Genomic DNA, 26,207 nt, shown 5'->3' on the forward strand with positions numbered 1-26,207 from the left:
ATTAATATGTAAATAGTTCCATCAGAAACTAAAATTGCTCATTTTATATTTCTCTTCAATACATTTTAATTGTAACAGAAGACAGAAAAATCTCGAGAGGTAAATTTATAACCACTAAAGAAAGGACTGTATTGCACCTGTAGGAAATTGATTAGTCACTAAGTGATAAAGGATTCAATAAGACACTGGACAGATTTTTGAAAGATGACTTCAAGATAGATGCTCAAGGAATACCTGCTAGGCATTTTAAATGTCAGCCTCTTCATGAATAATGAAGTTCATAGAAAATTCAGAGTACTTAGTAAAGAATTCTAAGGAAAGATTTTTAATTGTAGAGATCGAACACAAGTTCAAAATCACTATAATGAGTAAATTAAACTTAATGAATAATTAAAATGTGTTTAATTAATCCTGGGCCACTTAAAACAAATTATTCACAGCCCTTAAAAAAATGTAGCATATTATTTTATCTATGATAATAATGTTTCCACCTACTAGTGAAGGTTCACTTGCATTCCATTGCAGCTCATTTGGGTCTGCATTTTCTGGATCGACTATCCATATAATGAGAACCTACAAAATAAAATGTGTTTGCATTTCTTTACTTTTTGGACAAATTTCATTTTTAGTTGTGGTAAAACATAACCATAACAATGCTTTCATTTATCTTTTAAAATTTGATTATCCCATTTTAAAAAATCAAAGCAATATGTGTGTGTGTGTTTTTTGACAGCGAAACAATCTAAAGACATATGAAGGAAGAGTTAACAATATCCCTGTACACTCCTGAGGTAGCTAATGTTTAAACTTCATAGGAATACTTATATATCTTTTTTTACACTCACAAATAGGTGCAGCACACATACCTCCACACACACTTTTTACAAAAATGAAATTGGACTCTACATGTTATTTGTAACTTGCTTTTGTCACTTGATACACCATGGTCATTTCAAAAGAGGTAGATCTAATTCTTTTCTTTCTTATTTTTTTTTGAATAGACAACTCCATATAAATGTTAAAATATATTTATATCAAAAATTGGACTGTTTTGAGTCCAATTAAAAACTTAAAATCTAGGTATTTTTTAAAGTCATTCAACAGAATTTGAGAGTGGTTCTTGATACAGCTCCTGTGTCATTCTTGTTAAATTTATTCTTAAATATTTTCAAGTCTTTACTAAAGTTATCAATTTATAATGATGCATATTTCTTTTTCTTATCTTATTACTTATACTATGATGTTCATGACCATGTTAAATAATAATGGTGACAGTGAGTATAGTTCCTGATTTTAACTGAGTTAGAAGTATTTAATTATTTATAATAATTATTGTTAGTTATTTGTGAGGTAAATGTTTTTTATTAGAATTAAGTGGTTCCCTTCTAAACTTATTTTATTTAGGGTTTTCATTAGGAATGGCGGTTGAATTTTTAAATTTATGATATGATCATTTATTTTCTTGTTTATTGTGTTGACAGACGGATATTGTTGTCAATTTTCCTGATATTGAACCGATGCTACATTACTGAAAGATACGGTCCTTTTCAATTTTTTTTAATACATTGCTGGATTCCATTTGCTAATATTTTATGTAAATTTTTTCATTCATATATACAATATGAATATATGACTAATACATATATTGGTCTGCAGTTTCTTTGTTTCCTTCTTCCCTCCCTCCCTTTCTTTCTCCTTGCTTACTTTTGGTATTAAAGTGGTGTTGGATTCAGAAAACGAATTGGGGGAACTTTCTCTTCTTTATGATTGAGTGAGGCTATATTATTCTTTGTAGATTTTTCCTTTATCATGAATAATTTGCCTTTTTTGCTTATTAATGGCTTTTGGGCTTCACATAATTTTTATTTGATATTAATATCATAACCCCAATTTCCTTTTGATAGTATCAACCTGCTTGCATCCTTTTCTTTCCAAATTTTTCATTACTCTGCTTTAACTATGTAACATTTATAAAAATGAGATTTCTGGAGTTTTGTCATCTATCAGGTGGATTTAATCCAATGACATTTTGATTACTGATATAATTTAAATGATTTTTTAATCTTGTTTTTGTTTCCCTATATTCTACATTTTAATTTCTCTTTATTTCATTTTTGTTTTTTATTGCCCCCTATTGAATTGATAACATTTAAAAAATTCTTCCAGAACTCTAGTTTTTAGAAATTACACATTTATTCCTATTACTTTAATGGATACCTTAATTTTTTACATGCATATATAATGTAGGCTAAAATTAATCAGTATCCCTATCCTGAATATTTATAAGAACCTCATAAGGACAATTTCAAACTCAAATCCCCCTCCATTCTCCATTCTTTTGTTGGCTAGTATTTTAATTTAACTTTGCTTAAAAAACATTAGTCATTATTAAAATGTTTCAATTGTCAATTGTTTTTTTAGATTTATTAGCAAACTATATGGTTTATTTGCTCACCATTACTGCATCTAGTACTTCAGTTTTTCAAGCTGAGAACTCATGTCTTCAGTTTTGAAGAATTCTCCATAATTATCCTCTTTCAGTATTATCTCCAATTCATTTTCTTACACTTTTGGAACTCTTATTATATGTATGATAAATTGTCTCAGTTTATCCTGTATTTGTCTTTACTTCTCTTTGGATATATTCCATCTTTTCACTTTTATGTGTTGCATTCTACATGACTCCCATTCCAAATTGCTAATTCTGCTATTTTTTCAACTGTAACTTGTTATTGAATTTTTATTTTAGGTGCCTATTTTTTTCATTTCAAGACATTAATAGTATGTTTTTAAATGTCTGAATGTTGTATAATTATGAATTATCCCTGTTCTTGTTATTTTTTTTTTTGTTTCTATCCCTTCTTTTATCTCTTTGACTATTTTAAGTAGGGATTTAATAATCTTTCAGATGGTTTTCACTTTTAGTTTTGAATAGTATGAACTTTCTCCATTTTTATGTGTATGTCTATTTCAGGCAGTTTGTTGTTTTTGTGGCTTAAACCTTTTATTTTGAGGTTATTTTCCGAGGGTTTGTTTTCAACGAGAATCCTGTATACTCTTGGTTATAGAAATGGTTTTTGCAATGACCCCTGCCTGGGTCTTATGTGTTTTACTGCTTGCCTTTTTGTATTTATTACTTGGCTCTAGGTTCTCCAACCTCTTAGACTGTTAACCTTGGATATCCACCTGAAACTTTGTGTAGGTAACTCCCTATCCTTTTACAGCCCCCAAATGATGTATCATTTCTTTGTAATCACTCTACGTCAGTGAGTGAAACTTTACTAGTTCCCATATAACAGACCTCGTAAAAACTCTAGTGTCATGTAGGAAGATTAGTTTCAGCTCCTCCTTCTCCCACAGGTCGAAGGCTTCACTTTCTATCTGTGTACACACATTGAAACATCACCCCTTGTCTACTAGGGATTATATTCTGTCTAATACTCTTAGTTCAGAATTCAATCTTACAACTCTGGCTTTCAGTTCTTTCATTATTTCTGAGAAATAGAAAGTTCCTTCACTTGCTTTTAAATTCTATTTACACACATGCACCTGTATTAATGTAAAAGTCTACACTAGCATTATACACACACACACACACACACACACACACATTTTCTAAAGGCATTTCTATATGTTTTGAGTGAGATGGAGGTTATTCTGCATTATCTCGGCCTGTATAAGTATTCTACTTCTACAAGTTTCCTTCTATTTTCGATATTCAAATTCCTTATCCACAAATAACACTCTTACTGGCTTTATTGCACTGTTATAGGTATAGCCTTAATTAAAAATTCTACAATGTCAATTGTATTTGGAATAGGTGTACATACAGACACATGGGCTCAATCAATCATCTTGATTCAATGTAGAAAGTTTATTACTATTTTTCTCTCTGCCTCTTCTTTCTAGTAAATCGCTGCTTTTAGAAAATTAAAATATCTACAGAGCTTTAATTTCCAAATATTACCACCTCATTTCAATTAAAAAACTTTTAAATATATCTATCATATTTCTAATCATCCTTTAGTCCAGATATTAAACAGACTTCTGATCTCAAGAGTCCTTCAGAGTCTTAAAAATTATTGAGAATTCCACAGAGCTTTTGTTTTACATCTATCCATCAATATTTACCATTTAACAAATTAAAATTGAGAACATTGAAAGATATTGGTGTATTTTAAAAACTACGGCAAACCCATTACATGTCAACATAACTAACATATTTTTATGAAAAAAACTATTTCCCCAAACAAAAACGTTCTAAGAATGGTTGTTTTACATTTTACATGAAAAAGTCTTTTAAAATATCTGGCTTAATAAAAGACAGCTACTGATTTTCATCTGTGTTCCTGCATTCAAGCTGTTGGTATATGTTTTGGTGGAGGTATATGGGGAGAATTTATCCTAATACAGATATGAAGTTGGAAAAGGGTAGACCCCATGGACCTCCTGAAAAAATCTGTGGAATCCTACAGGGCCTCAAGCATACCTTGAGTCCCATTGCTCTAAGCACATTTTGTGGAAAAATTAGTTTAGACAATTCCTCTCCTGGTAAATATGGAAGATAAGAAGGAAATAATATAGGAGCAATACATGGAGGATATATAGCATTTAAAAAAAAATGTTTTACCTGGGTTAAATTGTGATAGAAATTCCTGTTGGGAAAAAAAAGAATCATATTTTAGTACACAGCATGCTAAGTATTAGTTTGACTATACTACTGTCAATATACATGTCTCTAAATCTTGGAATAATCTCTTTATATTCCATTATAGATAAATGATTAAATGTTAAATGTAAAAACAGCTACATGTCTATAATTAAATATAATTATTGATTCTCATGTGTCACCATAGAGAGCTGAGGGGCTTGAATCTGCAAGCATGCTTTCTTAACAATAGTGAGGTTGACAGGGCCAAAGATGCATGATTAATGTTAAAAAAATTGACATTACCATTTCATATTAAAAAAAACAACGATAGTGTTACAAGTTATAATCTATGTCAAAAACAAATTAATCAATTAGCACTGCAAATTCTTCATTCACCACCAGCCTTTCAATGTAAATTTTGTGAAAGGACCACATTCTTTTGTATGTTTAGTTGTATGTTTTGCAGAAAGTGATTTTTTTCACTTTAAAGTTACCTGAATTTTTAAATTATATAATGTAAGTCAATCCCTTAGGACTATGTTCTTTCATTTGCTGAGTACTGCACAGTGCCTAGTACATTCTTAGGTATAAAACAGAATGAAAGTATTTTGGGAATCAGTAAATGTGTACGCAGTGAGTTTCTGAGATCATATAATGAACATACTATTTTAGACGTTCAATCTGATATGTTAGAAATCTACTAAAAATAAATACTATAAATCTTGATAACCCAAAGTTTATAAAGTACCAGGTTCATCAAAAAGACCCCTAGCTCCAGGGCTGGTATGTACTGCGTGGTGATATGCTACTTGTCAGAAACACAGGAAAGAAGCAAAGAAGTTGGTGCATTAATAATACTGAAAAGATTATGAAAAGTAACCTTGTAGAGTGACAGTATCAGTTGATGTTAAAGGGACAATTCTGATTCCCGTGGAAAAACAATATCGGTAGCATTTTGCTGGATCTTTATCAGTTTGCTTGGATTTCTTAAAGTTGGCACAGAGTGGAGTGTAAAATGAGAAGAGGGCCAAGGAGAGAAACCTGGATTCAGCTGACATTTCAGGTAAGGACAGATTACAAAAAGCAAAAGAGAAAGACTGGGGAAGAATCATTATAGAACTAGAAGAGGCTCATGTCACCAAGATGGTGGAGGAGGAGATCCCGGCCTCTGTCCCCACCACAAAGGCCAACAATCACACAGCTATCAACAGATAAAAACAGGGAAAAGCTGGCGGAGGTGAGTGATCGGCTTCTGAGCCTTTTGGGATACGGCAGGAAGGACCTGCTTTGGTTTCACTCCACACAGAGATCGTGGAAGCTGAGACATAGAGAGATGGAACAAGGAAGAAGAGCAGGGGCCACCAGCATTGGCCACACAGTGAGGGCAACAGTGACTCCCAGTGACCGGCTCTACAGAGAACCCAGCAGCTTCTGCCCCTGAAGAAACCAATGGTCAGCACAGATCCCCTGCCGATGTCACCAGCTTTCATCCCCCAGTTTCTGCTTTTGCAGATGCCAGATGTCTGAGTCCCTTTCCATTTCCCCATCCCCACCACTGACAGAGAACGGAATCCCCATAGGCAGTCAGCCCCAGCTGTGCAGTGCGAGATGCCACCCGAGAACCCATGGCTGATCCCCACCACCATGTGGGCACACGGGGCTTGCTCCTGCGGCTGGGCACTTGCCTGCCCCTGGTCCCGGTCTGCCTCCCGTTACTGGCCTCCTGTGCGCTCCTGAGGTGAGCCCTGCAGTTATGGAAGTGCACCTCAACAGCCAAGGCCTCCACAGTTGTTTGGGGCCTAGATCTGAGCCAGTCTCCTGTCACTAGTCAGCCCTGCTGGACTCACCTGCATGCATCTCGCTGTTCCAGTTATGCACTTGTACCCCATTGGCACAAGTCCTCTCACGGGTCTCCACTGCCACGCCTGCAGCCATGGGGAGATCCTGCAGCCACAGAAGCGGCTTATGGTTGTGGGTGCAGATCCAGCTTTATCTCCTGTCACTGGCCTGTCCTGCTGGGATCACCTACAGATAACCCCACCAGCTGCACTCTGCAGGCTCAGCTCAGATCAGTGGCTTCCACTGCTGAACACGTACCCAGGGTGAGACCCTGCAGCCAGAGGAGTGCATACCGACAGTGAGGGGGCTCCCCAGCTGCTGGTGAGCCTGCACTTGGCCTGGCCTTTGCTATTGGTCCTGGCCCTCAGCACGATGTGTTTGTCTGCAGCCCTCCCTACCAGTACACAGGCACCGACAGCTGGTCCCCACAGCTTCGTGCGTGCACACCACTGGCTTGGGCCACCGCTGCTGCCTGCTCTGGTCTCTAACCACTGGACCTGGAGGCACTACTGAGGACCCAATAGCTCTTGAAGTCACTGCGGACACCCCACAGCACTCACCAAAAACCATGTGTTTGCCCATGTGGCCTAAGCTGACAAGACATCATGCCCTCCTGGATACATTCAATAAGTGGGTATGAGAAAACTAATTCATGTAGAAAAATACACATGATAGATGCATGGGTATTCGTTTCATTCTTATTCTTTAAATGCTATTTTTACAGGTGATAGATTGTGAATATTTGTACAACCTGCTCGTACGTAACAGAAAAACACTTAGTTCCCCCTGAGCTCTCTCTTTTCGGCTAACTTACCCCTGTGGGTAGGTACTTCTTCTGGGTAGGTTTTTGCTTTCTTGGAGGGAGCATATCTGGATCAGGGCAGTGTGGAGGCCCGTTGCTCTCACCAGCTCTTGGGGCTCAGTGTGTGTGTGAGAGACTGGAAACCCATGACACTGGCTATATAGATGCTTTCTTGGCGGATGCTCCAACCTGATGGTGCGCATGTCTCTCCTTGGGGGAAGTAGAAATAGCCCATTTGGCCCCAGAGCCAGGGTCTTTTCTCCAATTCAGATGTACCAGGATTTTTTCCCCCAAAATATTCCCTTGTCTGTTTCTCAATTGGTTCAAAACCTACAGAGGGGGAGCTGGGGATTTGCATATCTAAACCCCGCAACTGAGAAAGAGTCTGGTTTCATGAGGAGAAGAGACTCAGGCCTTGCTTCCTGCGAAGACTCTGAGAAGCTGGTAGTGATCTGGACAGGAATGGCTGAACGTGTACTCCTGGAGGGGCTCATGAAATCCAGTTATCAGCACTTTCAATCCAAACATTGCACATAAACTGCAGAGCCATCTGACTTTCAGGGACCATGTGAACCAGGGCAATGAAACTGTCAGCAAAGCCATGATTTATTGCAGACATGAGTTTTCTGATCTCTTCTGCCCAGGTCTCATGCCAATCCTCACCTAAGCATGTGGCCAGTGAAGTGTGGAGTTATGGAGTTAGTACCATATCAATCACACGAAATTAACAATTTCACCATGGAGTAAGGACAGGAGAGCTCCTCCAAAGGAAGGGATGTCAGGTAGATAAAGAGAAATAGGTGCATTACAGGCATCTGGAGAGCAGGGGCCACATAAGACCGTTCTTTGTATCTGACACAGCGCTTAGAATAGTGCCTTGACTATGATACTAAAAAACTTTCTGATTCATTGATGTTTTTTACTTATCAAAGTGATTTTATAATGCAGTTAATTATTTTTTCTTGTTCCAGTTTTCCCTTCTTTGTTATATTCATTCACTGTCATGTTACACTGGGTTTGAAGAGCTACCCAAGACAAAGAAAATCCTTCTGGAATTTACTATATATCATGGAAATAAAGCAGACTTGTAGAAAAACCAGAGTCAAATCCCAATGCTATCTTTTAGTGGCTGTGTGTTTTTGTCCAAACTTTTTGACCTAACCAGGCTTACATTTCCTCATTTACAAAATAAAGGTAACAATACTTACATTTATGGTTATTATGAAAATTGAGAAATAATTTACATAAAGTATGAACATGTAGAAGCAATATATGTTCAAATAGTGGTTGGCATTGTTATTTTTATTGTCCGTTCAATATTAGTTTAGCAATATATTTGAAAATATCTTGATTGGTGAATGAAAGCTTATAGGAAACTATAATGTAAGTAATCCATTTGTAGTTAATTTAAACTTAAAGCTAAATACTCTTAGAAAGCATTTATTATCTTTGTATTTAATATTGCAGTACTTACATGACTTTATAATACCACAGAAAGCAAACAAGAGAACTGTCCACAGATAAATAGCGTTCTTCTTCTAAATCCTAAAATAGCAAAAGAAACTATGATATATTAACTTAAAAATAAATACAAATTTGGATACAAGCATAAAAGTCCCAGAGGAACTAAGTTAGTTATCTAAGATTAGAGAAAGTATAATGAGTAAATTTCAGAATAGAAGTAATAAATTTTTGTCTAATACTAGTTTAATTTTTTAGATACACGCTGTACTTCAGAATTTACTATCATGAGTGACAAATTTGGATGGCTTACTATTTCTAATATATTTGTCCTTGTGAAATAGTAAGAATTATATATGTCTTTGCCCCCAGAGCCTGCTAATATTTTGTCTTTGACCTCAGTTCCTGAAACAGAGCTTCTAAAACTTTTGTGACGTCCTGAGTGAAAGGAGGGTCTGACACAGAGATCCTAAATTGCTTTTGTTCTAATGAGGTGACTCTTAGTGGGCCCCTGGATGGGAACTGGTCACTAGAAATACCAAGCCATGATTGGACATTTCAGCTCAACCGTCCCATCCTCTGGAGAGAGGCGCGGGGCTGGAAAATGAATTAATAATCAATCATGCCTGTGTAATGAAGCCTCCATAAAAAATGCTTCAAGTATGGGAGTCCAGAGCTTCTGGGTTGGTTGACATCCATATGCAGGCGGGGGGATGCATCCCAATCCCACGGGGATAGAAGCTCCAATTCCCAGGATCCTTCTGAACTTAGCCCTATGTACCACTTCAGCTGCCCGTTCATCTGTATCCTTTATCCTAGCCTTTATTATAACGGGTAAATGTAAGTGTTTCTCTGAGTTCTGTGAGCTGTTCAAGCAAATTATTGAACCTGAGGAGAAGGTTGTGGGAAGCTGGATTTATAGCCAGTCAATCAGAAGTACAGGTGACAACATGGGATTGGCATCTGAAGTGGGGGCAGTCTTGTGGGACTGAGCTCTTAACTTGAGGGGTGTGATGTTACCCTCATGAAGAATGATAGGACACCCCACCCACCTGGTGTTAGAGAACTGGTCAGTATAGAACACCCTGCCCCCCTCAAAAGTTTTGTCACAGAAGTGTTCTCTGTGAGTGAGAGGACAAAGGAAAACAGTGAATTTTCCTAGACAGTCTTCCTCACTGAAATACAATTCAAGTAATTTTTTTCTTTAATTGTTCTCAACCAGAGGTGATTTTGCTCACCAGGGAACATTTGGCAATGCCTGGAGATGGTTTTTGTTGTTATAACTAAGTGCTTTTGAGTGTATTTCAAAAGTCACATGTAATTTCTTAAAGGTTATACGATCTGATAACATTATACATAAATGACAAATATGGCCCTATATATGCAAGTATTTCTGTATGTATTTTTTTTTTTACATAACATTACACATTTATATGGGCTTCCAACATAGGACAAAAGTGAAAGGAATACTTTACTTCCTCAGGAATTGTGTTTATGAAACTGGTAAACACTCATAAACTCAAAAAGCCAAATTCGAGTATCTTTCAACCTATAGGGATTGAAAAATGAATTAATGTTCACCTGGCCTCTCCCACATCACTCTATCTACTTGTTCCCTGAAAATAAGATTATGAATAAAAAAAAAAAGGCATAAGCCCCAAAGTAAAGGCAGGATTTGTTATGTGGAGTCTCTGTAGCAGTGGCTTTAGACATTTGTGTGGGAACATCAGCTGTGAAGTGTGTGGCCAGTACTTTGTTACTAATTAATAAAATGTCAATGTTTTGAAATGCTTTCCTTTTTTTTTATAATCTAGAGAGAATTCAACATCACTCTCATTTAATTTGCATTCACATATGCTTTCTTGAATTGACGAAAATATAGTAAAAACAAATCTGCTAAAAATGGCTTTAATCCTGGGTATTTTCATAGGAGTATATGACATGAAGCCCACTTAGCTGGGAGTGCTATTATCATTAAGATGGTAACTTGAGCTTTAACATACTTACTAATAAAAAGGCTAAGGTAAAAATCATGTATCATTTCATAACTTATAATTTGCTATGAGCTATACCTAAAAATTAATGACATACAATGATTTTAAAATAGCTCTTACTTAAGTTACAATGTATGCTATTTAAAACAGGTTAGATTAAGTTGAAAGCTCAAAAAAAGGCAAAATAAAATGTAACACAGATGATTTTTCAAGTTTAATAAGTCATTAAAATCAACTTACTGGGCCTTTCACAATGGGTTTTATGGTATGAACACCAGGAGAAGAACATCGCAGTTCTGTCTTGGGTGATCTAGCATTTTAAAGGAACGAGAAAGGAGACATATGTCAAGATGCATAAGAGATTAATAATAATTTCCCTACTACTTTTTAAGCCTAAAAACATCAATTGGGTGCTATTTAAAAAATAAAGACTATAGCAACATTTTACTTCTATCGTATTTTCAAAGTGATTTTATTTTTCTTTTCACATCTATTTAATGGGAAGAAATTTACATGAAATCACAGGCTTGAATCTGAATATCCACATGAATGTTTTGTTACGTGTAAATACACACATACAGAGGGTGCCAATAAAAGGTATATACATTTTAAGAAAGGAAAAAAACTATTAAAATTGTAATACTCTATATATACCGATAACAAAAGATGAATACAAGTCACATTTGACTTCTGCAATTACAAGAGGTGCTCAAAGTGGTTACCATCAGCATCCAGACACTTCTGATTATGGCAAACTTCTGCTTAAGCAATGTTGACCAAAGTGTCCACTTGTATACATTTTTTTGGCACCCCTGGTATATTGACATTCACGGTGAAAAGCTTACGTTTTATTTTTCACAGAACAAGTTCTTGGCACACTCCACTCAGAAAACAATGTTCCTTCGTACTCTAACTTAATCTAAAAAAGAAGGCAAAATAGTTCAAACAATAAAATCTGATGCAAAATTTTCATTTCAGTGTTTAGACATAGGGTTCAATTTTCTGGGTCATTATTATTTAAAGAAAGAATAACTAAAATTTGACTCTTTTGAAATTATACAAAGTAATACGACAAAGGAAAAGTAATGTTTTTGGGACACATTTCACTTGTCTCCCCCCAAAACTTTAAGATCTTTGTTTTATTTCAAAAATAATGTATTAAGTATCTCGGAGAAAAGGAAACAAAGATGAATGAGACATGGTCATCTTATCTGTATCATGACACAATTTTGTGAATATTAAATCACAACAACACTCAAAACAACATACATATTTTTGCCACATACATATTTAAGAACATTTTTTGGAGAGGAAATCTCTATTAGGACGATAAATGAAATGAAGGAAGTTAAATAAAAAGATAAGGATGATACTGTATGATATGATTGGATAGGATTAACTCTGACCTCTGCTCTAAGTTAAAAGAAATTAATACTTAAGTACAATTTTAAAAAAATTAAACACTTACAGTACTTCTGGTACTCAAAATGTGGTAGTTTGGGGTGTTAGTGGAGTACCTGTGGAAGAAAAGGTCACATTGAATATTAAAACTAATTTCTCTTCCAGAGAATAGGGATTCTGTTCTCAGGGCATGTCTGGGCTGTCAAGAGCTTTATGCTTTCTGCCCAAGCACCTTCCTGGAAAATGTAGTTAGGTCCACAATTGAGGCTATCAGTGAACTAAGGGGTGTTGGGATTTGCTCAGTACCTGAAGACACTAGAATGAGAATTACATATGCTCCTCGGTTTACAAGGGGTTTGTGTCTTGATAGACACATCGTAAGTTGAAAATACTGTAATTGAAAAATGCACTCAATACACCTCACCCACTGAACACGTAGCAGCTTAGCCTTGCCGACCTTAAACGTACTCAAAACACATTAGCCTGTAGTTGGGCATGATCATCTATCTCAAAGCCTGTTTTATAATAAAGTGTTGAATGTCTCATGTAGTTTGCATATCAATATCTCATGTAGTATGCATATCAATTTCACACTCTCATAAAGTTGAAAAATCACTAGTTGAAAAGTCGTACGTTGAACCATCTGAAGTTGAGAATTGTCTGTAAGTACTTTCACATCTTGTTTTTGTTTTAGGATGAAAACTGTTGAAGAATATTGGCTCTAATACCTTCACTTATAAACTGAGTTAAAATCAAATGCATAAAGATTGAAAATCCATAAAACTATTTTTGTGCGAAACACGGAAATTTGAGCAAATTTCTGTGAGTACTTGTTCATTATCATTTCTATTATTCAGGGTACTTTAATTTCTGTCTATATGATCCTATCTAAAGCACCACAGTCTGATAGAAATATAATGTGAGTCACCTATGTGATTAAAAATTTTCTAGTGGCTACATTAAAAAAGTTAGAAGAAACATGTGAAACTGATTTTAATAATATATGTTAGTCAACATATAATCAATATAAAACAATTATTAATGAGATATTCTACATTCTTTGTACTGTCTTTGAAATCCAGTGTGGATATTACACTTACAAAAGATCTCAATCTGGAGTAGCCACATTTCAAGTGTTCAAAAGCCATATGCGGTCAGTGGCTATTATAAAGCATTATCTTAAAATTCCTTCACCTTCCCTTTGCGTCAACAATCTAATCCATGTCTACATTACACACCTAATGGCCATTGGAACTGCTCCATCCCATTTTTTCAAATATGAAAACATGTTCATGTATTTTTATGTATCCCTATAAATTAAAGTGAGATATATTTTCATCAAAGGCTTTTTTTTTCCAAGTAAGTACAAACCACCTCCCACTTCTTATGAATCGAAGACCCTTTTCATTAGAGTAAGAAAGACAAAAACCTCAGGAGAGAGAAAAATGGAAGTGGCGGATTTTACATTTTAATTTACAAAGTTAATACATGAAATTTAATTTGTGAATGAAATCTGGTAGCTACATGATAAAACTACTTTTCCTGGCAAGCCCACCTGCTCCTTCTTCAGCTTCCAACTACTACTAGGGCTGGGGACAAGGTATGGAGGGGACAGTAGTTAAAGAAGTATTTAATGTATTGATTTCATCACAGACAGCTATTATAACACCTTCACATCCATGCTTTCTTAATTATGTCAAATATTTAATGTGTTATTGTTGGAAATGGATCTGGGAAGACCATAGGTATGGGGTCTGCAAAGGGACCATGTGCCAATGAAAGGGGCACTGTCATCTCACTCTTGGACCATAAGTGTATCTTTCCTATTTTCTCTAGTGTATTCCCACTCTACCAGTTCTTCAAAATCAAAGAGAATTCTTGACCTTTACTCCTTCCTTCATCTCCCAAGAGATAAGTCCCTTCCTAATTCCTCTTCTTTTGTCTCTCCATCCAGCCGAAAGAATATATTCTTTGGGTAAACCATTTTCTCTCAAATTCCCTATTCATCCTAGTGTACATACCCAGAAATTGGTCCTAGATAAGTCATACTCTTGGGCATCTGACAGAAACATGTGCTAAACCATTCATGTGGGACAGCCATATATTGCAGGAAGTACAAGATTCTTCCCACAGAAAGTCCAAGCCCCATCGAATATACTGGGGGTGCCAAAAAAATGTATACACAGATTTGCATTCATCTTATTTTATTGGTATATATTGAGTATTACAATTTTAATACAGTTTTTTCCTTAAAATGTGTATACTTTTTTTTTTTGGCACCCTCTGTATTACTGTAAGACAAAAAAGACTTTGAGACGAAAAGTATTTTCAAGGACAAAGAAGATCACTCCATTATGAATGTGACCCAATAGAACTTGCAGAGCATGAGAAAACACCTTCTTTTCAAGCACACATGAAACATTTATAAAAACTGATCATCTATTAGGTCATAATGCGACTCTCAACAAATTTCAAAGAACAGGTATCGTGTGGACACTGCTCTCTGATTATAGTACAATTAATGGAGACATTATTGACAAAAAAATAATCAAAACCTTTACAAATTTGAGTTAAGAAACAAACTGCTAAATAATTCAAGAATTATGGAAGAAATCATGATAAAAGTTAAAACTAACGAGAAGTGAATGATAATTAAAAGATTACATATCATTTTTTATGGGATACAGCAAAGCAGTACTCTATGGGATATTAATACCTTTAAATTTCACATTAGAAAAAAATAAAGACCAAAAACTATTAGCTAAGTTTCTGGCTTAAGATATTAAAGAAAGTATCAGGATAAGGGCAAAGAAAATAGAAGAGAGAAAAATGATAACAGAAATCAATATATCAGGATAAGGGCAAAGAAAATAGAAGAGAGAAAAATGATAACAGAAATCAATAAACAACAAAAATACAAAGATGATTAAAACAGACACACTTATGACAAGACTGATCCAGACCAGAAAGACAAAGGAGAGATGGTTAAATAACAATAACAAAAAGGCACTATTTTGAAAAATTACATGAAATAGACATTTTAATATATGTTACCAAAACTAACCCAAGAAGAAATAAAAGGCCTACGAGCCCTATCACAGGTTTCAAGAAACAAATTACCCTAGTCTTATATTATACAAACTCTTCCAAAGGACTGAAAACGAGATAATACTCTCCAACTCATTTTGTAAATCCAGTGTAACACCGATATCAAAACCAAAACTAAGATATTATGACAAAGAGAAATACAGACATAAAAATCCTGCAGAAAATATCTGCAAGTTGAGTACAACAATGTGTACAGAGATAATAAACCATGACCAAGTGAGATTTATCCTGATTATGCCATTGATCCTATTAGATAGCTCTTTACAAAAGAAACTCACCTCTTAAAATATTTACTATCTAGTCCTGTACAGAAAAGTTTGGTGACCTCTGGTGTACAACACAACAAAGTTTACAAACTCCCTGAGTTCACAGACCATTCTGAATATTAGCTACCACGATTTAGTGATCCATTATTTGCCAGGCATGAGCTGAGAGCTTTAACTATATGATTGCATTCAAGCCGCACAACCACCCCGTGAGAGAGGTTTTCTTATCTTCATTTTATAGAAAAGAAAACGAAGGCTCACAAAATTCTGTCAGAATGCTACGTTTTTGCTCTTTATCACTATTTCACTTTCCAATGGGGACTCTTACTATTTGACGCCTCCATCTGTCCAGTGAGGTAGGTGCCCTGGATCCCTTCAGTCTGAAACCTCTATAATGGTTTGATTTATTGTTGGTATTCTTACATTTTAATGTTAGCAGGTAATAATTATTGTTATAGCAAAGCCTCCATTAAACAGAATGTGCACAGAATGTGATTTTGCTGGTTAATCGTCCGCATTTTAACCTATGTTGAAAATCTTCCTAAAATATGTTGAAACACTGTGCAACCCCGCAGTTACCAAATACTGAACAAAAGTCAACTTGCATTGAGGATCTCAGAACTTTAAAGTTCTCGTTCCCCAAATGAACTCACTTTACACAGGAATCACATGTCCTTACATTTGTAGTGTTGGCATTTTGTAACGCACTTTCTCACAAATCATTCAACCACACCATCAACAACGTACCTAGTTATCCTAGTGAAGTGTCCCAGCCTCCTCCCCGTCCCTTCCCCAACGCCGCCCCCCACCCCCCCAACCCCCCAATCTCTGATGGCAACCTTTTGGCTCATTTGCTCTTCTCCTCTCTGGCAAAACCAGAGTGCGTTAGGAGGAAGCGAGTTTAAGGAATCACAGGGACTCAGCTGTCCAGAGGACAGACATCTGAAATTACTACGATCCTAGAGCAGCGAAGTCCTAACAGCGTCCCCTCATTTTCCGCCCTCATTCATTGAAAACTCTGGGACTGGGACGGCGGTTTGCTGCTGCGGGACGAGGCAGTCGTCTGCACTGCCGGGTGGTTCCTGGACACGGAGGAGCCGGGATGAGGCCCCCATCTGCTCGGCCCCAGGGGCGACCCCCGCCGGGGCCCCTGTCTGCGACCGGAGTCGCTACCTCCACAGAGCCCAGCCGCAGCAGTTCAGCCACAACAACAGCAACACCACTCCTTGGGCTGACATGACGCCACGGACTCAGCTCAACCGCCCAGGTCGTGCCAGCCCTAGCCTCGCGCTGCCGGGGCGGGGGGTGGGGTGGGGGGCCGGCGGAGCCTGCAGCTGGAGGCGCTGGGGGGCTGGCGCTGCAGGCCAAGGTCGGGCCTGCTCACGCGTGACAGCAAGTGCGCGTGTGTGCCAGTGCGCGCCGCACCCTGCGCTCCTTAGCTACAAGTTCGTCGCTGGAGTTGAAACTCTAAACCATGTTTTAGGAAAGGCAGAACCATGGTTTTTTGGAATAAAATAGCAAAAGCACTTCGGAAAATCGAAGTTGGCTGAATGAAGGTGAAACTTTTAAATTATAATAGTTTATCTTTTAGCCCAAATCTTCGTTGTACACAACTATCGTAAGAGCAAATACTTACCTAGCAGTGCTTTCCAGGAAACCGGTACTCCATAAATGATGTTTAAGTTGAACAGAAATGAACAGTAACGTGTGTTTATTGAGCATTTACTGTATGCCCAACACCACCTCGTGCGCTTTAGTACAAAGATGCAGGACAGGATTCTGGTTTACAGAGGGGTTTGTAATCTTGTGGTAAAGCCAAGATAAACACCAAAGTTGTCCCGTAGTATAATTTATCTGTTTACTTGTCATACACCAAACAATCCAAATCACTAAGGGCTGCAGTTGTATCTTTACTCCTTCTTATGTCATCAGTGCCCAGCAGTCTGTTTATAGGTTTTCAATGTTTACTGACTTAATGAATCATTGAATAAAGATAGAAAATACTAAAATCTGATCTAGGAGCCATTAGAGAAAGTGGCTGTATATAAATGATTTGGGAGACACTACATTTAATGCGATTCTAGTCCCACTTCCCCCCCACCCCCGGGAAGTAACTATATCAGCATTAGATGTCATAATTAATGTGTTACAGTTGGAAGAGCACTAGATCAGCAGTACGTATACTCTGGAATGTAGCGGCAAACGAAACACTAAGAAGAGTGAATATACAGAAAAGGCCCAGGTGTCAATTCAGCCATCACTGGAGCAAGTTAACTTTTAAATTCTATAAAATAAGGATGTGTTACCTACCTCATATGGTTGTGGGGAAAAAACTAAGTGCACCATCGGATCTCACATTTACTATACAAGGTCAGACAAGTAAGTTCCTAAACTACTTCTAGATAAATTGCTACATACCTCATTGCTTAATATCACTACGGTCAGCTTCGAAGTACTTCCCTCGGGAAGCTATGCACTGATGCAAGTGCCTAGGCCACCCTTCAAAGCAATTTTGGAACTCTTTTTCTGGAATGGCCATCAGAGCTGTCCTTGTATTACCCTTGACGTTTTGAATGTCCTCAAAATGTCTTTCTTTCAATATTTCCTTTATCTTCGGTGGTAAAGAAAGAAGTCATTGGGGGCCAGATCAGGTGAGTAGGGAGGGTGTTCCCATACAGTTATTTGTTTACTGGCTAAAAACGCCCTCACACAGTGCCATCTGAGCTGGTGCATTGTCGTGATGCAAGAGCCATGAATTATTGGCGAAAAGTTCAGGTCGGCTAACATTTTCACACAGCCTTTTTTCAGCACTTCCAAATAGTAATCTTGGTTAACTGATTGCTCAGTTGGTACAATTTTGTAATGAATAATCCCTCTGATATCAAAAAAAGGTTAGCAACATCGTTGCAACAAGTTTGCGAACTTAATTGTCAGACCTGGTATAACATCAGTAATTCACTCCTCCTCTCTGAGCCTCTGTTACTAATGTGTAAATTGAGAAGAGTTAGGAGTCTACTTGATCTCTAGATTTTCAGGTCTAATGTCCTCTACCAGTAATGCTTCACTTTTGAGTTTGGCCTTTTTGATCCCTCTTTCTGTCTCTGTTCTTACTTCTAGAACTTTACTTTCCAATTCTAAACCTGTATGTTCCAAATCCATACCACTGTATTATGAAATTCCATTCCTTGTATTGTTTACACTTTATATCATCCCTTAATAAAAATAAATCATTAAAACAATTTTAAAACGAACACTTTCAGAGACGGAAATCTGCAGATGGCAGACACTTAGGCACTTCAACCCAGAGCTTTGCATGCCGGGAGTTGTAGTCCGACGCTCGAGCGAGCACCTCCGCGCCTCTGCAGTTTGAAGAACGGGAGGAAGGGCGGGTAGGCGGGGCGTTGAGGCTGAAGCACGCTCGAAGCCCCGCCCCTGTCCCTTTTCGCTCTCGGGGTTCGCACTGGAGTGGCGCGCCAAGCCTCGGAAGGGGCGTGGCCTCGGTCCGGGTGGCGGTGGTTGCGGCCACCAGGGCCTCTTTCTGCGGGCGGTGCTGCCGGGGCCGGCCTGCGCGGGGCAGCCATGGTTCCCCCTTGAGTGGCCTGTGGCGCGGAGCGGGGCGGGGCCTCGCTGGAGGGTGGTGGCCTGGCGGGGGCGGGGGCGGGGGCGGGGCCGCCTGTGGCTCCTTCTTCCTCTGCATGTGGCTGGCGGCCGCAGAGCAGTTCAGTTGGCGCACTCTTCGCCTCCCTCGTCTCCTTCGGCTTCTCCTCGCGTCACTGGAGCCATGGCGTTCGCCGTGACCAACCCGGCGGTATCTTCCCTGCCCAACGGCGACTGCGGCCGCCCCAGGGCGCGGCCCGGAGGGAACCGGGTAACGGTAGTGCTCGGCGCGCAGTGGGGCGATGAAGGCAAAGGAAAGGTGGTGGATCTGCTGGCGCAGGACGCCGACATCGTGTGCCGCTGCCAGGTGAGGCGACCGGGCTCTGATGGGAAGCCGGGCCCGGGACCTCGGGCCCAGAACCCGGCTCCTCCGTCCGAAATCAGGTGTCACCTTGAGCTTCTCTCTTGCTCTGAGCTGCGGCGATGTGGAGAAATGGCGGGAGGTCAGAGACCCCAGACCTGGGGTCTTGGGTTGTGGGGTTAGCGTGACTCTGGAGGAAAATGCGGGTTGGCCGGGACCCCGGGGGAGATGCGCGATGCCTGGGGATTGGAAGTTTTCGGTCTGAGGACCAGTGCTCGGCTCCAGGACTGGCGCCGGGGTGGGGATGGGATACGGTCCGAGTTTGAGGAGCTACCGCCCGAGGCCTGCGCTCCACTCCGAGCGGAGACTAACTCGGCCTCATCCTCCTTCCCATCACCCTCCCATCCAGTGAAATCAGGTGAGAATGGATTGTTCCGAAACGCCCTGAAATCCAGGCTCTCCGTTCTGCACCTGCAGGCCCGGGGCTTGCAGACCTTTGCCTCCTCCGGTCCACTTTGTTGACATGAGAACACACGCCAGGGCTTTGGACTGTTTCATGGCCCCGTTTTTTTCACTCTGTACCCTGTGTATTAATATGAAAGGGAGGTTATTTTTACTTGCTGGTCCCAGAGGACAGAATCCCAGTTCTTTTAGGAGTGAGGCAAGTAAATACATGAATGTCAAATTTGGTATTTAGTAATGTTTACACTGTTCCACTCACATCGAAAGTGAACTTTCGGGAAATAGAATGTACTTCCTACCGGGAGACACGTGGTTTTCAGTGTACGCTTTCTTCCTATTTGTCGTTTGCTTTGCAGCAGCCCAGAGGCTAGGCCTTTGCAAAGGCTTCTAAGTAACTATTGCCAATTTCAAAATTCGAAACAGTGGCGCAATAACCACTTTCCAAACAAATTGTAATACAATATTTGAAGTTAACTGCTGTTTGTTCTGGTCGCAGGATATTTCTTCATGAACACATATAGCCCAATATGGTGATGCCCTGCTGGCTATGTTCTAACAATTACTAGGCCCTCTTGATTCGAAGCTTTCTACCTAAAATTGAATAAACACCATTTGAGCATGCAAAAACAAGGTACATAAAAAGCTAAATGCCAGTATTCTGACTTACCTTGCTTTTCTGCATGCAAAAATCACCCTGCCCATTCCTCAGCTAAGGTAGCTGTGGCCTAATTGGCTCTTCTTATGATTTATCACTAGCACCACCACCACCTCTCCCTTCAGTCCAACCTTCTCTCCTTCTACTTCTCTGGCAACACCCATACCGTACTTATTAACGCTCCTGAAGCTGTTGCCATTGAAATGCTGTCCCATGCTGTCTTAGGAGCTAGTTGTTCCAGAAGCCCAGCCTTCACCTTTTGTTTCCAAATCAGATCTGGCCGTGCTGTGGGGAAAAAAGTATAAGAATACCTGACTCTCTGCCTGGTTGGAAGGGGAGAGAGGCTGAGGCCTGTCTGTCTCCTTCACTGTCATTCCTGACCATCTTCCTTCCCTGGAAATAGCAGTAGTCAGGCTGAGCAACATTATGGCTTGTGAGAAGGTTTTGGGAATGTAATCATTATAGCATTTATTAGAAGAGATCCTCAATTTTAATATCGCTTTGAAAAATAGTAGAATTAATTTGTAGATTGGAGGTATTGCTATGTTACTGTGAAAGGAGTCTCGAAGGTGGTCATGGACCAATCTGCTCTGATGCCCTTGGAAAGTCTAGGGAGAAGTGATTGAGGAGCCAAGTTTTGGCTTTAAAATGTTAGCTGAAGATAGAGAGGAGAAAGAGATGAGCAGACTTGTTAGGCAGGCTTTTTTACCTGTAAACTTCTGACTTACTGTCTTCCTTCTAGAAGAGACTAAAATATTTATATTCTTTTAGTGCCTTTTGAGAGCTTATTATTAGAAGGATTCTTTTTAGTTTTGTTAGTGAAAGTAGATGAGTAATGGACAGATTTAAGCATATCTCTTGTGATTCATTCACCTTGGGAACGTCGTATCATTTGGTCAGCCCTAGTAAGCGGACGTCTACTTAATGAGGTTCTTCTGGCTTACAAAATTGAAGGATATGGAATGTCGAAATTCTTAATGATTGTGTGTAGAGGGCTGGGAAAAGTCAACATTAGGAAAGACATTTTGAGCTCAAATTGCCTTGTTTGATGATTCAAATTTTGTATATTGATGAAAAGATGTACTTTGTTTGAGTTTAATAATTTTTTTGTCATAGTCATGCCATAAACTTAAATTTTATACAGATTGTTTCTCCAGAAGTGGCATATAAATAATGTATCCATGTTTTGACAATGGAATCATAAAATAAGGAATTTCTTCTGATATAAAATACAGTTTTTAAAAGGAAAACTGACATTGCATTTAACTATGTATTTTAATATATAAAATGCCTTTTTGGAAAGAATAGATGCAAAGCTAGTGGCATTTTCTATTTCAGATGCAGGATTTATAGGGAGTTATTTATAACTTGGTAGATACTTTAGATCCATAAATAAGTGTGTAGGGCTTGCATTAAAGGACAACCACTACTGATGCCCTAATTTTAAATCAATATGTTTTTTAAGAAGAAGAGAAGAATTAAGTATAGGATCAAATCTAGGCAGAGTTCATTCATCCAACAGTCACATAGTGGGTATCTACAGGGGACCAATTAACCCCAGAATTAAAAAGCTGAGAAAGGCAGGCAGGAATTGTGCCTACAAGGAGTTTACAGTCTGGTGGACAGCTGTTACAGAAATCAGTACTGCCAGGGTGGGGACAGAGAAGGGTTAAAGTATGGGACTAGGAAGACCCCTTTCTGGCAGCACAAAAGTAGTTTAGTTAGGAAGCCTAGTACTGTTTCTCCCCCCAAATCCTCTCAAAGTAAACTATTATACTTTATTTCCTTTATTTTGTTGAGTAAAAACTACAGAGATTTTAACTATTGCAGTTTATACCAGGCTGTAAGCAAGGACTTGTTTATTTTCTTGGAGAAAGCAAGCTTGGTAGTCTTGGTTACAATGACAGGCATAAAGTTGCCTGTGATCAGGAAAAACTAGAACAGTATTCCCTTTCATTGTGCTGGCCGCCCCCCATCTCCCCCCCCCCCCCGGGGTTTTAAAGTTAATATAAAGAGAAAATATTAACTAAAATTAATTATAAAGGGAAAGTAGATCCTGTCACTTGACTGTATATATAAAAGCTTGCCATAAAAATAAACTCAGTGGAAAAGATGGTAATTTGTAGCTAGAGGCTAGTATCTGCTGAAGGCTCTGAAACCAGCTATATTAATAAGTGATAAAGAAGTGTAAAAGACATATCAGCAGCAGACAGAGCCTTTCTCCTTGAAATAATCAGAAACATTGCAAAAGGGAATGATTTAAGTGATATTTAATGCCTTGACCTTACACAGCTAAAAGGGTTGTCTCCCAAACCACTTCCCATTATTTTGGAGATGGTAGATAGAGACTTAGCATGTAAGGTAAACCATTCTTCCAGGTTTATAACAATTACTATTTCTGTGTCTACTGACTATCAGGGTTGCTTTTTATATGCGTTGTTAATAGTACTTCCCAAGTACATACATAAGTGTGTACCAGTGTGTGCTATACTTGGTTAAATCTTGCTTTTTTGGATTCCGGTGTTTTCCCTACAAGTATGTAACCTTTCTTCAAAAGAGGACTTGTTCCTTTTTGTTTTCTTCCATAGCACCTAGCACTATGTGTGACAGAGAGAAAGTAAAACTTAATATATATATTTATTGGGTGACTGGATTACCCCTAGAAATTTCTTTGAAATCACTAGTTTAACCCTTTCTGGTAAATTATTTTAACATCCCCTTGGACAATTTCATTGACTTGGCATGAGTTTAAGGTGGATTCCCCAGTATTTCTTGCATTAACATTTGTAACTTAGTATTTGAACTAGTATTTTTTACATTGTGCCATTATGTTTAAAGGCTTTAATAGTATTAAAGGCTTATCTCTCATATCTATGATGAAAATAGATAACAGATATTTGTATCTTTTTGATGCATTTCCTCAGCATATTTCAGTCGAATGCCATGCAATTCTAGCAAATAGTTTTTCTCTCTTGAGGGTAGTAAATCTTCAAGTTTGGTCAATGAGGAGGTCTCAAGTTCTTCAATATTTAATCCTATCTTATTTGTATGTATAATATACCATCATCTCTACGTTTGAGGCAGAAGTTTTTAAATTATATGAGGTTACTTCAGTGGTGTTTGACCAGTATTATTCTTTTTTTAAAAAATTCATAAGAATGGGTGGATCAGTTGGATAGTTTCAAGTATTTCTAGGAAAAACTGTTGCCTAGAACAAATCTAGAATGAACTGGTAAACTGATACATACTTTAATGGCTTACTGACTGAAACTGGATACAAATGTAGCTGTGTTGTCCTTTGGGGACTGTGTCAGATTTTGACACCAAATATTAGTGTGGATGAGCTCCGTACTAGTAGGTGAAGATTGGTGACTATAGAATACTGTTATCAGTAGGAAAAGGGACATTGAGATATTGAGTATTGCCTAGGGAAAGCAATTGAAAAGAATAGTAAATAGAGGGTAGTTCCCATGGCTGCTCTGGCTCCACAATGGGGTGGTTCTTTTTTACATTGAACCAACTTTTAATTATATTTAATTTAATATAATAAAATTCTTCTTTAAAAAATAGGAGGTCCCATGAAATTTGAAAAAACAGAGTTTCTATCTGTATCAAGCTTTTAAAAACCTTTTTAAAGGAAGGATTTTATTGGTGGGGAGAAACGTTTTTGACTTGTCATCTGAAGTTCAATTTCAGTGTGTTTTTAAGAAAGTATTCATAAATGTAGTTAGTGATTCGGTGTTTTTATCAAGCATTTACAAAGAGCTGCATAGCGTCATTGGCTTATGCATATTTTGGTTGCATATCTGGTCCTCCCATCTGTGACCCTGGTTATCTCTGCTCCTTGTTCAATAAGCGTGTATAATAGAGTTGATATCTAGAGTCTGAAGTTTCTTAATTAGGAACCTAAGATCCTCCAAGGGCCATGCCCCTTTCCACTTTTATTGTGAGAAGTTGTTTCATAATGGTAACTTAAGGTATAAAATACAAGTTACCTGAGATTTTTATCACTTGTGTGACATTTATCTGTGTATGAGATTGAAAGGTAACCAAAGTAATATAAGGTAAAGTGGATATCTTAAGTCTTTAAAAGATAACTGACCAGTGCACTTGGATGTCTTTGCTAAAAAGAAATTCCGATACCCTCTTCCTATCTAGCGTGTCTGGTTACTGCGGAATAGTTTAATTTGGTCAACTTATTGGTAGTAACATAACGTGCTCTGCTTTGAAATCAGAAGCTTCTTGCAGTTACATGAATGTCCTCACACAAGAACAGTCATCCTTGTTTATAATTTATTGCTGTGGATTGACAAGGGTAGATTTGGCAGTAGTGAAATGGTTCATCTGGAAAGACAGACACAGGTCTTACTGTCTTTACCAAGAAAGCAGCACAGGGCATAAGCACGGATTCCAGATTGTTAGGTCCCTAAGCTTGAAGACTCTAAACAAGAAAGAGGAACGCTGTTTTTGGTTGCTGGAATAAAGGCATGGGGCTTGAGGCCCTGCTGCTCTCTGCTGCAGTCCATAGCGGATTATAGGAAACACTCTCCTCTCTTGATTGATGCTCATTTTGAGCTGTGTGATTACAGTACCATGTTCATGTAGTCAGAGCAAAAAGGACAAAGAGAAGACACGTAGAGGCCTAAGTGGCCTGAGAAATGCCTTGGCTACGTGCATGAAGTCATTAGCCCTCTACACCGGGGCCTCGACTGTTGCTGGAAAAGAGACACCATTGTTTCAGGGTGTGGACACTGTCACAGCAGGGGCTCAGCTGGGAGAGTGATTTTGGGAAGAAGACCTAAATTTGTATAGCAAACTAAATTAAGGATTAGGACTCACTTGTGCAGACGAAGGTCCTTTCATTCCCTTCCAAACTTTTTTTTTTTTTTAATCTCCCCTGGACCTTCGGAGCTTCTTAGTTAGAAACTTGCACCTAATCAACATTTCTTCATCCAAACTTTTATTCTAGTGTTGGGCTTGACAACCTTTGGTTCTTTGGAGCCACGGGAAAAAAAAAATCAAAACACTTGTCTTCTGTCTGTTTTAAACTTAAAATCTAATTGGGAAGCAAAAGCATATGTGGTAAAACAGAATAGTTACAAAATAACTAAATACTCATATCTTCCCTGTACCCTGTTTTAGTTTGTTCTTGACAGCATCACTATTAAAATCTGGAAGGTAATCATTTTTATATTTAGTTATCCCTGTGTAGGATGTATACATACTATGTCGCACTGAGTTTGTTTTGTGAATCATTTGGGTTCTTTGTTTGCAAGCAATGGAAAGAGACGGTCTCAAGCAAAGTGGCGATTTGTTTGAAGGAAGAGCAGGATGGCCAAGCCCCTGAGTGGCAGGAGACAAAGGCAGCCCCGGGACTTAGCAGCCAGAACTGGCAGCCTTTCTCTTTAGGATGCTCCCGTAGGTGACAGGCGTCTCTAACTCTTAACTTCCTTCCTCTCTATTCAAAACCAAATTCCCGAGAGAGAGGAGCTTGATTGGGTCAGGCTTGGATCAAGTTTCCCTGCTGGATCAAGTTACTGTGGCCAGACTGGGTGACTGCTTTGATTTGCAAAGTAGGGGAAAGGTGGGGAGAAGAGGGACTGAACTGAA

The 26,207-nt window shown here is 38.5% G+C and overlaps 2 protein-coding genes across 2 annotated transcripts in view; one reads left to right on the forward strand and one right to left on the reverse strand.

Annotated features, from left to right (window-relative positions):
* CATSPERE (catsper channel auxiliary subunit epsilon) overlaps positions 1–16,795 on the reverse strand; it is an 81,460-nt gene extending 64,665 nt beyond the window's left edge. The window contains exons 1-7 of the mRNA XM_033099352.1: positions 16,696–16,795; positions 12,216–12,264; positions 11,593–11,666; positions 10,988–11,057; positions 8,767–8,837; positions 4,631–4,655; positions 496–573 (exon numbers count right to left, since the gene is read on the reverse strand). Coding sequence (XP_032955243.1) covers positions 496–573; positions 4,631–4,655; positions 8,767–8,837; positions 10,988–11,057; positions 11,593–11,666; positions 12,216–12,264; positions 16,696–16,760 — 432 coding nt within the window. The 5' untranslated portion in view covers positions 16,761–16,795. The remainder of the gene's footprint in view (positions 1–495; positions 574–4,630; positions 4,656–8,766; positions 8,838–10,987; positions 11,058–11,592; positions 11,667–12,215; positions 12,265–16,695) is intronic.
* Positions 16,796–19,177: 2,382 nt separating this feature from the next.
* The window catches only part of ADSS2 (adenylosuccinate synthase 2), a 32,642-nt gene continuing 25,612 nt past the window's right edge, over positions 19,178–26,207 (forward strand). Inside the window, exon 1 of the mRNA XM_033099657.1 lies at positions 19,178–19,486. Within this exon, the coding sequence (XP_032955548.1) occupies positions 19,304–19,486 (183 nt within the window). The 5' untranslated portion in view covers positions 19,178–19,303. The remainder of the gene's footprint in view (positions 19,487–26,207) is intronic.

The sequence above is a fragment of the Rhinolophus ferrumequinum genome, chromosome 27 (assembly GCF_004115265.2).
Source record: "Rhinolophus ferrumequinum isolate MPI-CBG mRhiFer1 chromosome 27, mRhiFer1_v1.p, whole genome shotgun sequence".
NCBI classification, from domain to species: Eukaryota; Metazoa; Chordata; class Mammalia; order Chiroptera; family Rhinolophidae; genus Rhinolophus; species Rhinolophus ferrumequinum.